This window comes from Peromyscus leucopus, chromosome 17 (genome assembly GCF_004664715.2).
Source record: "Peromyscus leucopus breed LL Stock chromosome 17, UCI_PerLeu_2.1, whole genome shotgun sequence".
In the NCBI taxonomy this organism is placed as follows: domain Eukaryota; kingdom Metazoa; phylum Chordata; class Mammalia; order Rodentia; family Cricetidae; genus Peromyscus; species Peromyscus leucopus.
Window position 1 is genome coordinate 48,411,762 of NC_051077.1, and position 15,838 is coordinate 48,427,599.

At 39.2% G+C, this 15,838-nt stretch overlaps 1 protein-coding gene across 5 annotated transcripts in view; it reads left to right on the forward strand.

The window, feature by feature from the left end:
* The window catches only part of Marchf1 (membrane associated ring-CH-type finger 1), a 540,293-nt gene that overhangs the window by 68,385 nt on the left and 456,070 nt on the right, over window positions 1-15,838 (forward strand). For 4 of the 5 annotated variants that reach the window (XM_037211765.1, XM_037211766.1, XM_037211767.1 and 1 more), the window contains exon 1: window positions 11,636-11,701. Coding sequence is in view for 1 of the 5 variants with exons in the window: in XM_037211768.1 (XP_037067663.1) it covers window positions 11,603-11,701 (99 nt within the window). In the remaining 4 variants the exon portion in view is untranslated. Of the gene's footprint in view, window positions 1-11,492; window positions 11,702-15,838 lie in introns of those variants that run through there. The other variant, XM_037211768.1, reaches the window with a different exon arrangement.

The following is a 15,838-nucleotide window of genomic DNA, read 5'->3' on the forward strand; positions in this document are numbered from 1 at the left end:
TGGTTCTGGAAAGGGACTTGGAGGTACAAGGAAAGAGCTCCAAGGCAGTTGGGAATTGCCTGGGATGTGTTCTTATCAATTTGTTTCTTCATTTTCATAGTGCAGTCACATTTCAATGTTTACTGCAATTATAATCAGGCACTGGTCTCTCTTCCATTGTTTCTAATTACTTCCTCAATAGCCCAAGCTAGTGGTATAACTATAAAAATCATCTATGGAACAACTCTAGATTTCCAATCACAGCTCAGCCCTTTGCACAAGAATAGTTCACTTAGTATCTCTGCCTTAACACCAAATCAGCACTGCAAATTCAAAAAGTGTTCCCACGTCGACCTGTGGTCCTCACCATCTCAGCCAAAAACATCACCCATCCATTACGCCAGCCCCAAATCTTAAAATTAGGCTTTGTAGTTGCGTATTATATTCAATTAATCAGGAAATTTTGTAGATCCATAATCTAATTATATGCTATAAACTCCATGCTAACCCTGTGGTCAGAAATGTCACCTTTCACTGTTAATGGAAGTTATTGGTCTTTTGGAATGCATATATTCACTACTAGACAATATTGAACTCTTTCCAAAATTGCATTTTCCTAGTAATGAAAAGAAAATGCCTCCTGTAGTGGGAAGTTTCTCTGGTCCCACCTGGCCCCACAGTCCTGCAGCTGCTTATAAAATAATCACTCTGAGGCTTATATTAATTACCAACTGTATGGTGTATGGCAGGCTTCTTGCTAGCTGACTCTTCCATCTTAAATTAAGCCATTTCTATTCATCTATAAGTTGCCACGTGGCCATGGCATTACCGTTCTGCGGGCATCTTGCTGCTCCTTGGCAATGGCCATTGTCTTCCTCACTCCACCCTTCTCTCTGTCTCTCTGCTTGGATTTCCTGCCTGGTTGTAAACTTTCTTGTCATAGGCCAAAACATCCTTATTCACTAACCAATGGGAACAGCATATATTCACAGCATACAGAAAAACATCTCACAGCAGCTTCCCTTGTTCAGTATCCTCAAGAATAGTCATTTAAACTATAATCTTTCTGCTCATCATGCAGGGACAACACACTGTGTTTTTAATTCATATTTTTCAATCACAGAAGCTGAGCATTTTCTTCATCCATTTATCAGCCATTCACTGAACATTTTTCAGGGCTTGTCTGGAATCACATCACTTGTTGAGACTAATGAAATAAAAATGTACATCCATGTGTGTCCCTTTGCTTTTCAAACAATAGTTAAAATATAAGAAAACTAGAATGTTTACGTTTTTATTCTTGCAGACTTTGGATTTGTGTGATAAATGAAACACCCATTTGACATCCCACTTATTTATACTCCACATGCAGTATTTCAATCACTTTGTGCAATTCTATTTTAATCTTCCCAATTCAGTTATGATAGCAGTTTTTATGTTTATATTATAAAACACAGATGCATTACTCCCTGATTCTTGCATCAGTCTGAACTATCCTTTCCAACTGCAATATAGAAAATGTCAACATCTAATAATAGTATCTGTCAGTTTATTTAAAAGCACCCTAAGAGGGATTATCTTTGGGAAAGGTTAAGACATTAACCTCTAAGTACTTCATTGTCATTAGTTGAAATTAAAACATTTGCTCTTTCCTAACTCATTTTAACAGATACTATTTCTGGTTTTTCTTTTAATTTTGAGTTTATATTATAATTACATGATTTCTTCCTTTTCTTCCCTCAAAACTCTTCTACATTTTTCTTGTTTTCTTTCAAGTTCATGTCCTCTTTTTTCATTAATTGTTATTACAAGAATATATGTATGTATATATACATGTTTCTAAATATATATATGTTTATATACATAGATGCATATATAATACATGCATCTACATATAGAAATATATACATATATGTAGAAATATATATATATATATACACATATATTTCTAAATGTAACTTGCTCAGTCTGCATAATGTCACTGGTATGTATGTTTCAGGGGTGGCCGTTTGGGTATTGGATGACTGGTGGGTGTGCTCTTCCCTAGGGAAGACTGTTTCTCCCGCTCTCAGCTTTCCTGAGTTGCCTGTCGTTCTTTGTGTAGAGTTGAGGCCTTGTAGCTTCCCATACATATGAGTAACATTGTATGCACTGAGCAGGTTGAATATAGGAAAATATATGTATATCTATACATATATGATCATGTTATAATAATAAATGAAGAAAGAGGCCATGAATTTGAAGGAGAATTATGAGGGGTATATGGGAAGGTTTGGAGGAAGGATGGAAATGGAGAAATGTTTTAATTATGAAATAATTTCAAAAAGAAAAACAAAAAAATCAATTTACTATAATGATTAAATATATATTTACAAATACATCTAATAATTTACTGTAGTGATCAAATTACTATTAAATTTATTCATTAGAGTTTGTTTATGGAAGATGTTATTTCATTGCCTATTTCTCATAATTTTGTGAAAGTTAACTAAAATAATAGAATCATAACATCCAAAGAGATCAGTAAGAGTTTATTGCTCCTCTTTTCCATAGTTTTGTTTTGTTAACTTTCTATATGATAACTTAGATATCCTAAAACACCCCCCAAAAATCAAACAAAGAAACAAAACTTTAGAATGTGGGCCCCGAAGAATTATTTCATCATTCTGTTTAAACCATGAGTATTTTAACTTCAAAATGTTTTCCACAATACTTGGTATTTTAAGGATTTTTACAAGTGTGTGTGTGTGTGTGTGTGTGTGTGTGTGTTATAAATGTGGCTGTTTGCACATATGTGGGCACACCCTTAGGAGCGTGCATGCGGAGGCCCCAGGTTGATGTAGAATGCCTTCTTTTATTGTTTTCCACCATGTTTATTGAGCCAGTGTCTCTCACTGGAGCAGGTTGACTGTGGTGGGCTCTTCTAGGCAGCCAGCTTGCACTGGGGAGTGTCGCCTCCCAAGTGCTGGGATTGCAGATGGGCCACCAGGCCGATCTGGATTTTACATGTGTGCAGTGGGCTCCAATCTCCTGTCCTCACACATGTAAGACAAGTGCTTTATACAGGGAATCATCTCCCCAGCCCCGAATACTTTCCCAAGTTCTGTTTTGAAGCTGGTGTAGAAACAGTAACAATTTCCTGTGTTTATATGTGATGTAAAAAAAAAAAAAAAAAAAAAAAAAAAGCAAAAATAAATCCACTATTGTAGGGTTTATTTGTACTACCTCTAGTTGTGGTGTTTCTTGTTGTTTTTCTGATAAACCAAAGAATAGCCTATAAAACTCAGGTCTCAAATTTTTTTTCTTATCAACTCATTTTCTTCTAAGCACTTCCATTTTCTCTTCTCCTCTCAGCCCTCCATTGTAATCTCACATTCACAGTGAAATTTGCTGTCACTGGACCATACTGATTCATTCATGCTGAAAATTACGTTGCAGTTGTTATCTGTACTGCACAGGTTACGAGCTGTAGTTTATTCCCCTAATCACCAAGTAGGGCCGGGTCTATCAATCTTTACTCCCCTGCAAAGCTGTTTTCTCATGCTTCCTTGCTCATCACACGGGGCCTAATTGCATTCTGCAATGCAGTAAACATACCATGAAGTTGCTTCAATGTAATTAAAAAGGGTGGCACGCACATATGTCACTGGGGAGGGTTGGGTGGTTGTGGGGTGTTGTCAGGATAGTTCTATCTAAAAGAAGGATGGGGAAGTGGAGGGCAAGTTACTGTGCCAATCACTTAGGGTAAATAGCAACATTGTTTCTTCTTCAGCAAATAGTTCGCTAAAGTTTCTTCCCAGAAGAAATACTAAAAATGCTTTGCTTCACTTTTTTTGGGTTTTGGTTGCTTATTTTTTATCTTTAAAAAAATGGTACCAGAAAGCTTGCAGGCTTCCCAAGGGAGGAAGGAGACAACCAACAGTTCTAGTCAGCTCTGACATCCGTGAGGTACAAGAACAGCGTGACATGATAAGCTTCAGGGCACAGTAGTGGCATGCACATGCACACCTGAGTGGTAACCAACAGCTCTCCAATTGGGCTTGCTTCATTTCTGAAGTTTCAAAAAAGTAGAAAAATATATAAACTCTTGTTTAAAATTTTGAAAACCAGTAGAATTCTCATTTTTCTCCTGAACAGCAATCTTTCCTTTCTCCCTCCTTCCCTTCTTTGCTTACTTTGCTGGAGAGTGACTCCAAGCTTCATACACTCCGCTGCTCACCTACATCCCTGGCACTCAGTTACATACTTTGTCTTTACTTTCAATATTTGAGACATTATTCAATGATCTTTTCAGAATGGAGTCATTTGTGAGTAGTGATTAAAATATCTGAAGACTTACAAGGAGGAAGTACAGACACACGTTTGTCCTGTATTGCAATTACAAGGCTATCTCTTAATCACTTCTCTTTTATTATAGGTATTTGTGTTGCCCACTACTATATTTTTCAATTGTAAAACATTATAAAATATAGAAACTCCCAAAGGAAAAGAAGATATTTTCACAAATCGTTTTCTTCATGAAATACAATATTAAAAACATAATCTTAAATAAACATTTAAAGAGAAATCCAGATTTTTTTAGAACAGCATTAGAAATTTCTTATGTACTTTTCATAGGAGGTTGATAGCTCCTACCTGCAGAGTTTTGAGTGATCTAAAAATTGCCTTGATTATTATATTTAAATAACTATTATCACTTATCATGTTCAATGGAAGAAGATGAAATTGTTTAAAGCTTGTTGTGTTCAGGAACTCACAACCACAGACACATTATGCCAAGGTAGCGAGCCCAATAGCATTCTGGGACAAAAGTAGATTCTGTCCCATAGTGCAAGATGAGACCATCCCTGGAATCGTAGCTGACTGGATTAGGAAAGTCCATTTCAGTCACATTAAGTCAATCCCGTGTGACCACTGGATTTCTAAGGGAAAAGATGGTCTTGGGACACAGTACTACTAGGTTCCTGGCAGGTAACAACCTGTACAGGTCAATTGGACTTAACTGAAAATAAACAGTAACAATATGTTGCTTTTAAAATAGCATGTGGAGAGTAAAATACATGATAAAATTAATATCAAGGATGGGAGAGACTAATTGGAATAATTCTAAGGTTTTTTCACTGTGAAAAAAGAGAATTGTTTTATAATAATATGTCTTTTATTAAAAACAAACGATGTTAGAATAATTACATACACACAGTCCATTAAATTAACCTTTATTTACACACTACACCTTACAGAAAACTAACTCAAAAGAGATTATACTCTTTTATTTTTTTTTTCCGAGACAGGATTTCTCTGTGTAGCTTTGTGCCTTTCCTGGATCTCTCTCTGTAGACCAGGCTGGCCTCAAACTCACAAAGATCTGCCTGCCTCTGGCTCCCAAGTACTGGAATTAAAGGCATGTGCCACCACTGCCTGGCTGAGATTATACTCTTAAACAAAAATTGTAAAACTAAAATGCTATAAGAAACCATGGAAACAAATCTTAATTTTGGTTGTTTTGTATTGGGAAGAGTTTTTTATATGATGTATAAGCATAGTCAAGAAAAGGAAAAAGTCATGTGATTGGTATTAAATTTTTGCTATTCAAAAGTTTTAAGTTGAAAGGTCAAGGAAAGCCCCAGGTACAAAAGCCTATGCAGTCTAGGGAAGGAATGAACGACAGTGCCTGGGAAGTAAACTAGATGATGGGGCCCTCGAAGATTGGCAGCAGCAGAACATGTACTAACCTGAACTAATGAAGCCAGAGAATCCAGTGATGCCACTCCAGCCAGAAAGAGCTAAAACTACAGAAGGAAGCGTCCACGACCTACTTTGTTTGAAAGGAAAGCGTCTCCCAGCAAAACCACAGGGAGGAAAGTCTTTCTCAGGAAGGAAAATATCTGCCCTTAATCACCAGCCTCTACCACCTAGATGCCTGTGCTCTCATTTGGAATACAGAGCGAGGCAAGGTACCTGGGCTGCGTGTTTCAGAGAAGCTAGGCTCTCAGAGAACCCAGTGGCAGAGACATAAAAGTGAATGACTGTAAGTGAATTGGAGGAGATAACTCTCAGGTGCTCCTCTTTCTTGCTTGGCTTCTCTTGTCCGCTCCTTAAAATACAAAAGCCTTTCCAATACAGAAGAAATACAAAGTGTCCCCACTGTAGCTGGCACTTACAGATTTGCAAGGAAATGTCAATTCACCTACAGTCCCACTGGATCATAGATGGTGTAGGTGGTGACTTCTTTTCCTGTTCACCACTAAGTGGCCCAAACTCCCCCTTCAGAGCCCTTGAGGGAAAATTTACAGTGTCGTGTGCCATGGCAACTTGACTAAGTCTAGAAGCCACTAAAATGCAAGCTGCTGGCATTTCTATGACAGACTTTCTTAATCAGATTATTTGAAGTGGGAAGACCCACCCTAAATGTGGCTAGCAGCCCAGAAATGAAGAACACAGAAGAAGGAAACCTGCGTTTTTGATGCCTGCCTTCCTTCCTTCTGCCTCCTCCTCCTTGTTCTTTTTTTTTTTTAATTTATCATAAAGGATGTTAAAAATTCCTTTTAATTACAATATTCTTTTTTATTATTGTTGTTGTTTTATACACACACACACACACACACACACATATACACACGTATAAATATATAAATGCAACCTGAGTCTGAGTAGTGTGGTTTGTGTGTAAGTGATTTCAGGGCTGACCACTTTGCATAGTATAACCAATCTCTCGGAGGGGCCCTTCCTTGAGAGAGACTAATTCTCCCTCTCTCAGCAGCCTTTAGCTATCAGGCAACTACTTTGATTATTCAGGTCTTGTTTAGATAACCATACAGCTCAAGTATTGTGGGTATAGCTTCCTTTTCATTTCTAGGACACAAAGTCATACAGCAGACTTCCTACTCCTCTGACTCTTAATATCTGTCTGTTCTCTCTCCCATGATATTCCCTGAGACTTAGGAGTTGTGTGAGCTTGATTCTTGCTAACAGGTTTATTTGTTCCATGGCTGCTGCATTCCTTCACTGATATTAGGACCTGCTTCATTGGGGGTCAAATATAGACTGAAGACCAGCATCTCTCCAGGAATCCTCCAAGTCTTAAGAAGCATAATGGGACTGCTGAGATTTCCAGTCTAATTGGCTGAGCAATTACCGTATCCTTGGCCAATTCACATAGTGCTTGGCTTCCTCAGCACCCGAGGAGCCATGGTTTGACACTCTATAGCTCAGACTCTTAAATATTGAATGCTTGTAGAACCACGTTGGCACTTAAGTTTTGCTACCAGCTTGAGATGTATCATACCTGCATTTACCGTAGCTGCACAAGCTTCTGATGGGTCTGGTAACACAGCTGGATTGTTAGGAGGCTGTTTTGAACTAGAAAAACAAATAAACAAACAAACAAACAAGCACACACTAGCGTTCTGCTTTCAGCCACTCTCCTGCTGCATTTTATGCTCCAGAGCCTTTTATAGATGCAGGGCAATAACCTCTGTGGGCAGTTCCGTTCCATCACTGGTCAGGTGGTCTTGGGTTATATAAGAAGGTAGTCTGAGCAAGTCATGGAAAGCAAGGCAGTAAGCAGATTTCCTCCATGGTCTCTGTGCCGGTTCTGCCTCTAGGTTTAGATTCCTGTGTGAGTTCCTTCCCTGCTTTCCCTTGATGATGGACTGTGACCTGGCAGCTGAAGAAATAAACCCTTTCTTTACTCATGTCCCCACCCCCACCCCCATTGCTTCTGGCCAGTGTTTTATCACAGCAGCAGGGAAGCAAACTTGGACAAATGCCTACTCTATGTTATTTCAAATAGTGTCTTGTCTTACCCAGGCCTGGTTTTGCTTTGAGTCTATTGACTTCTTGTTACTGAAGTCTTCTCTGACATTTATGCTCAGTATTTTACAAATTTTAAACATTAGTTGTAGGCTGCCATTTAAAAAAAAATGATTTACTTATCTTCCTAGAGGCCCAGTAAATTCCTTGGACATTGAATTGTGTTAATGTTTTCATGAGTTTCCTCTTTCCCATGCACTCCCAGTAGTGGTGAGAAGACATGGGTGATGCTCAGTAAATGTTTATGGGATTGGATTGTCAGTCTGTCTGCCTAGTGTGTTACCAGGTGTTTTCTTGCTTTCCTGTCTTTGCCTGATGTCTGCTTTCTTGCTTAATTGCCATCCAGACCAGCCCCTTAGCATTCCACACTCCTTTATTGATTCTGTAAAGCCTGAGATAGGTCTCAGGGTAGAGAGTCGGATGCACTGTTTGCTTTGTTTTTCTTTTAAAAGCCTGTGCTGAGAAGAACAGCAAAGCTGAAGTCTTGGGCGAAGCTGAGGACTTGAGTGTTAGAACCAGTACTTCAGTGGCGTTCCAAACCCCCAGCGCTGGAAGTCAGTACACAGAAGCAACACAGACATTCTGATGTTCTTATGGAACTGTCCAGGCGACAGTGAAATTTCATGACAGCTTCATAATTATAGTCCCAAGTTTCCACAGAGTTCAGTTTATAAATCCGGATTGTGCGGAATTGTGAGGAAACCAGTTAGCTGCAAGACTCATCTTTGATGGCGTGGCTACTGTCTGCTTATTGTTAGCACACAGCTGTCGGATGCACGGCTCCTCCTTTACTCCATGGGGTTAATGACTGTGTAATCTGCCTAGACTCCCACAGGAGAACTGTGGTCCCCAGCAGTTCCCTGAGCTTTCAATTGCTACATGAGATGATTGCTCCCGAGCCTTCACACTCTGGCTGGAAAGCATTTCAGGAGCTGCCTGAGGAACAGCCCAGGTGAACACACATCGCGGACATGGATGATGAGGGTTCCCGTGTTCCAAGGCAGCCAAATATTAAATGAAGTGTTGGAACACATCTTTTTCTACCTGAAAAACAATCACAAAGCTTTATCTCAGTTTATCACAATTCCTAATATAAGCTTGGATAAATGTTAATTAACTTTTCTTAACTCTCAATATTTGATTAAAAAGATTTAACAGACATCCTCTTGTCTAGTGTGCAAAATATTCTAAGGTAGAAATGTCTTTCCTGAAATTCGATTTGTAATCTAAATTTCAGGATAAAAGATAGCAAATTGAAGTAACTCAACCGTACAAGTCAAATTAACTTAAATTTTAAATCTTAGTTTCAAAAAAAAATCTCACAGTAAACAAAGGATCACTCTACATGCATAATGAGATGCAGGATTAAGACAGGCACTTTGTTAATTCAAGCTGGAAATCTCCTTTCCTATAACTTTAATGAATATTTTAGAGAAAAGTACTGAAGTCTAACTTTATCTGGAAAATTGCCTTGGCTGTTACCAGGGGCTTCTGTGGAGTAAACACTGGCAATATGCCTTTCCCAAAGAAGTTTATAATTTACATTTTAGTATTTGTCACAGACCATTAGATTTATAGACTTCTATTGCCAACCTCCTCTTAATTAAGACAGTCCTGGATAAAGGGATTAACAATTGCTTTTAAGTAAGGACGTGTCTCCTTTGTAGTTACGGGTCACATATGTGACTTGTAAACCACAGCAATGCTTAACCAACACCAATTTAACTTCATATGGATTATTTTTTAAGATGGTCACTTGCTCCATACCAAGCAGGCCTCTGACTCCATCCTCCTTTGCCTTCTGAGTGATGAGAATAAGGCACCAAAGTTTTAGAAGAGACTAGCCCTTGCACTAGCCCTTATCTCCATGAGGACTTCTGCTGATTATACTAAGGTTGTGCTAGTATTGGACAGGGTGGTTCTGAAGACTTGCTGTAGAGGAGTCATGATTGTTTTGCAAAAGGGTCACTTGAGATGCTCGCCATAACCCTGATGAAACTGCATCAATACCAACATGCCCTAGGTTAACCATGCTTTTTAAAATCTCTTCAGATGGGCTAGATGGAGAGCAGGGGAGGGACCACATGAAGGTGACTACCTTGGAAGAGGGAATGCATACTTGGTTCAAATTTGAAAATACATAGTATTTATTTCAATGCAGATGTTTAGATTGAAAACAGTTTCTATTTTGACAGTCTTTCCATGGGTAATTTTTCTATTAGTGTCAATGGTGGTAGCTATCTCTGGTCTACTTTATCTCTGTCCTGAGTTTAAACAAGCTGTAACATCTCATTGGAAGTGGCATTATTGATATAAAATGCAAAGATAGCTGGAGATGGGTTGTGGTGACTAACTCTGATGACTTCCTATGGACTGTTTGCAAACAATGTTTTGTTTTGTTTGTAATCTGAAGAGCAGAAATTCTGATTTACTTTCCCCTGAGCATTTTATCCTCTTAAGAGGAAACTGGAGTCCTTAGCAGAAATGAAAATATCTACATCTGAATCCAACCAGTGTGCTTCAGAGAGCACAGGAGTCGCCAGAAACAGGACTGAGTGCTGTGGGGTGGGTCTGGGCTTGAGAGAGGAGGGGCAGCTTTCTCACTCCTGGTGTTGGCGAGGGAGGAGCCACACTTACCTCTCTCCTCACTCCTGGTTCAGCCCTCTCTGCTCCTGCTTTCCCTCTCTCCCTCTATCTAGTCCCTGCCCTGACACTCTGCCTCACTCCCATCCCCTTCCTCTTCTCCTTTTTTCTTATCTCCTCTTTCTCCCTCTCTTCATCTCTCCCCACCCTTCTTTCCCGCTCCCCTCCCTTCCCCTCTTACTTCCTGCCCCCTCTTTTCCACCTTCTCTCCCCTCACCATCTTTTTAACCTTCTTTCCATCACTTTCTCTCTCTGCTCTCTCCCCTCCAGCCCTCCCTTTACCTCCTTTTCTCTTCCCCCTTCTTCCCTCTCTCCCTATTCCCCTTTTCCCTTTCTCCTTTTCCCCTCTCCCTTTCTCTTCCTCTTCCCCTTCTCCATTTCTCACTCTCTCTTCTTCCCCCCTTCTTTCCCTCTCTTCCCACGCCCTTCTCTCTTCCTTCTCTTCCCTTCCTTCCTTCTTCTCATCTCTCCCCTTCTCCTCCTCCACCCCTTTCCTTCTCTTGGTAGCTCAAGTAATGCTGTCCACTCCGGGCAGTTCCTTTGCCCTAAGCAGCTTATTGTAGCTGCTGTAAAGGACAGTCGTGACCCAAGCAGCCAGCCCAGCCTTTCAAGGAAGAGATTTGTATCCAAATAGGACACTAAGCCTCTCAGCCTTCTGCTTACTTACCTTGTCAGCAGGATCCACGTCTCTGGGTGCTCCACAGACTCCTGGGGATCTGGGTAGAAACAAAAGCCCGCGTCAGTCGCTGCAAATGTGGGAGTCTGTTCCATTAAAAGGAGCAGTTGTTAATAAGGGCCCGTGAGACCTGGGTTTCCTTGGTTTCCATGACAGTTATTAGGTCAATTGAATTGTTGAATTGTCTCCCATGATGCTCTTAGGGGAGGGGGATGCATGAGTGACAAAGCAGGGCAGTTATGACTTGCAGTAAATCGTCCTTTTGAGAATGTAATACTCCTTTGGGTTATCTTTCTTACATATTTTTAAAAAAATTTCCTTTCAGTGTGCTTAGCCACTGCTGTACAGTGTCTCCAACACTGTTTTCCTCCTTTTTCTGTAGATCCAAGTTTGGCAAAGCAAGGATATGAACAGTTCTGCAGGTGGGCTTCTCAGGGCGAGTGAAGCCATAAGGCGTCCAATCAGGGTTTGGCCACCTGCAGCCCTGCCAATATGCCCCTCCACCAGATTTCTGTAATCCCAGCCCGGGAGACGGCCAGCAATGGGAGAAGTTCAATGGGCAGAAACAAAGAGAAGAACAAGGAAGTCGAGGTAAGACAAGGTTTGATTTGACACAAAAAGAGAACCCAGACAGCCAGCTCAGCTCTGTCTGTACCACAGCATGAAGTGAAGAGCAGCTGGCTCCCAGCTCTGTGTGCGCTAGCGGACTGAATCATTTCGTGTGTGACTAAGGAGCTTATAAATCTTAACTATTTTCTGAATGAAGCAGCGAACCGAATCTATAGAGATACTTGCTGCTTGATAGATGTAAAACTTCTGCCTCCTTGGCTGAACTCTACAGAATCTCTTTCTATATATATATTTCTGTAAATAAAGACTCTTTCCTGATTCTTGAAGTAGAGCCAGGAGGTTCTGGGTTGCTTGCACGTACTATTGCTGTCCATTTTTTTTTTTTTTTTGGAACTGTTGATGCTAATTGTGTCCAGCTGGGGGGTTTGAAAATAACTTTCTTCACAAAGCAGCGCATCTTCCTGGGCTAAGAAAGCTCTTACATCTAATGTACACTCATTGTGTGGGGATCTACTGTTCTCCATTCCTTATGTCTTGTGTATGGGATTTTGACACTGATGTATGTTCGTTTGTATTTTATTTAAGAGTCATTTAAAACTTAACATAGCCTATTATATTCACTGTATTACATTCAGGCTTTATTCTGGAGTGGAATTAGCAGCTGTTCCTATAAGGTTAAATTGCTTGAAAAATCAGACACGGGGAATGATTTCAATGGGTTTTTAAAAAGAAACTGAGCAGAGTCAAGGGCATTGCATGAGATTATTATGAGTACAGTAATGACTGGAGTTAAGGCAGAATGCCAGGTGGGCAGAGTATGCTGCAAAACTGTCAGCACTTGGGAGGCTGAGGCTGGATGTTCCTGAGTTCAAGGTTACTCTGGGCTGTAGGGATGATACTGTCTAAAAGACAAATGAAAGGAAAAAGCATGACAAAGTCTGGAGGCTTCTTGCTTGTTTCAAATACGGGTTTTTTTTTTAACTCCCAGATATCACGTACATTTCCTACCTCCAGCTCTGTAGCAGAATTTTACTGTTATTATGATTATTATTTCCTCTGGGATAGGTTGAGGACAAAGGAAACAACAAACACACATAAAACAAAAATGTAAATAAAATGGAGGTGTCCGAAATTTCCTAAGAGGAATAAAATAAGTTTGACTCTATCTTCAAATGCAAAGGGCATTTATAGACTCTGCCTATTTATTTGACTGATTATAAATGTGCCATTCAAAAGCAATGGTGTTATCAGAACTTACAGAAAACTTCAAGAGTTCTCTGTCTTGAATTCACTGCAGAAAATGCTTTTAGTTTAGCAGTTGTCTTGCCAACTAGAAATCATATGTCCCTGAAATTCAAAAGCTTTGTGAAAGTAATTAATCAGGGCAGTATCACTTGGAAATAGTTCTGTTAATACGATTCTTCCTATGACTTGGTAAGGTGATTATAGGCTTCCAGCACTGTTTCCTAAGATTTGGGGCATGCTGAAAAGAAAAGAGACAATAGTGGTCAGTTCCAAAACTATGAAATGTCAAAATAAAGATCAATGCTTAAGTTTGAGGCTAACTAAAGAAAACTTTCTGCAATGATGTTGGATTTCAATTTTGTTTGCAATTCCGAATGATCAGAAATGAATAATGAATCGTAGAGGCAGATGATCCTTATGGGTTTAAGGACATCTGTGCTAGGTAGTGAGTTCCAGGTCAGCCTGGTTTCAGATTCTCAAAAACAGTACTCTTTCACTTCCTAATATTCACTAGAAATCTACAGTCGATTTCTCCTTGGTATGAGTTAGTGTAACTGGTATGGCTTGTATAATTTTTGAAAATCAAAATGCTTTCCTTTTCCAAATAATAAATATAAATGTAATTATTCTACCTCTATCTCATGTAAAATGGTCTCAGTGTTCATGTCCACATCCACATCTCACATTCTTCCAACCTCAATTTGTGATCACCTGTCTCTTTCTGAGGCAAATCACCTTCCTATTGTGACTAAATGTAAGGGGGTCCACCTGAACACTGGCTGGATGCCAAGCCAGTAAGCACAGCCAAGATCAAAGAGTAGAAAGAGATTTGCAATGTACAATCAATAAAGAAAGTGTTACTGGAAACAACTTGGAAAGTGATATTCTCTAACAAAGAAATAAAGGCCTTCTCTGAGGAAATTATGTATCTTCATATCAGGAAGACCCATCACATGTAGCAGCAAGCACATCCCGAACATCTCAGTTTTGGGTCATAATCATGCATTTAAAAGTGGAAGACACCAGTGCCTGTGCACAGATAACTTATCATAATTAGAAAAGTTCATACTAAGTCATCTCAAGAGCCAGTTAAAATAATTGATTTTTGCTAGTTCATTCCGAGTTTCTCCAGACAGCCTTAGCTAAGGCACAGAAAGAGCTTTGCATTTAGCAGTCTTTAAATACCCTTTACCCCAGAAAGTTTAAGCACCTGTCCCAGAATGTGCTAATACTGTTTTATAATGAGGATCAGTTGGCATTTTGAAAGGAAAAGGATGATAGGAGAAAACACAATTTTAAAGAGAGATATTCCTGAGTGTTGGAACAAGAGGCACTTTAAAGATTTCAAATGCATCTTTGTTTTCTACAGAATGAAGTTAGAATTTCTTGTGAAAAAGCATATTTAGTTTCTCTTTTAAATGTAAGAGGGCATGAATTGTTTCATTGATGAACTAAGTAGTCTTAAAGGGTCACACATGCCATTCAAGCTGGATAATTTAAGCTGCTCCCATCGTGAACATTAAAAAGTAGGATTATTTAGTACTACACAATGACTTCTGTATGTTCAAGTCGTGGCTCCTATTCGCAAGTGGTGGCAGCCCTCCTGTGAACATTTCCTGATGGTTGATAATTGAGGAATACCCTTTGGGGTTCACTGAATGCTTTCTACTTAGAGTTATTCAAAGAATCAATTGGCATATTAAATAACTGATATCACTTCAGAATTAGGGGTTTGCTCAATTGTAACTAAACTTAATCTTCCTTTCACAACATACACAGAGATCCTAGACTCAATTAATAATTTGACAACAGTGTTTTTTTTTTGTTGTTGTTGTTGTTACTGATGCTTGGGTTTACTTTGTTTTGTGGCAAAGAAAGAGAAAATGAATGTTGAAATGTTTTAATAATTGTTACAATTCAGAAGACCTAGGTGGTAAAAAGGAATTAACAGATTAAGTAAGATATTAAGCAATTCTAACCTCAACTTCTATAATGAGTCTATATTTTGATGTATCTTGCATGACATCAAGTTGCAAGTTATATCTATTTGGTCAACACCAGAACTACAAAATCAAGGTAATATACGTCCAGTTTCAGTCAGGTTAGTGTCAAGTGTGTGGGTGGATTTTGCCCTCTAGTAGAGGCAGCAGTTCTAGGTTGCTGGGACATTTAAAAGGGAGCTCTATAAATCAACCCAGTAGGTTGTTTTCAAAACAGAAGAGAAAAGAAGATTTGAAGTTGGAAAGGTATGGAAGATGAGTTTGACAAGGGGAGTGAGGGTGAATTTGATCAAAATACATTGTATGAATGTATGAAATTCCCAAAGAATAAATAAAAAGTATAATAGTTTACGGAAAGGACAGTATCTCATATTTGCATTCAAGATGCCTGATTTTCTTATAGCCAAGGTTGTATTAGGACACTTAGTATAACCACCACAGCAGCTCCTTCCTTCTGAAGTGGATACATGTGGTTTATAAAGTCATAGATTTAATATAACACAATTCATGTAACTTCACTAATTTGTCTGGAGGTAGAGATGGATATGTAAAAATTAGTATCAAAAGGCATGTGTGTAAGCTCCGAAGACATCTAGAGGGGAAGCCAACAGTGTGACTCCCCTGGGTAGCATATAATTAATGTGAGATGGCTTGTTGGGGAGATAATTCATTTATGCCTCGGGAAACTGAGACCTTGGGGACCCCAGGGGAGAAGATGCCTTGCTCATGCATAGATGCACATTGTGTTTTCTTTTATGCTGTAGATTGATGCTTTAAGTTTCATTTGCTTACATTGTCAATAGACAACGTTGTTTCTACTAATCTATTCTTTCCTTCCAATGCTAATGTTACTTATTAAGGTTTACTATTACTACCAATGATGTTTTTAGAATTTCATACATGATTATAATAT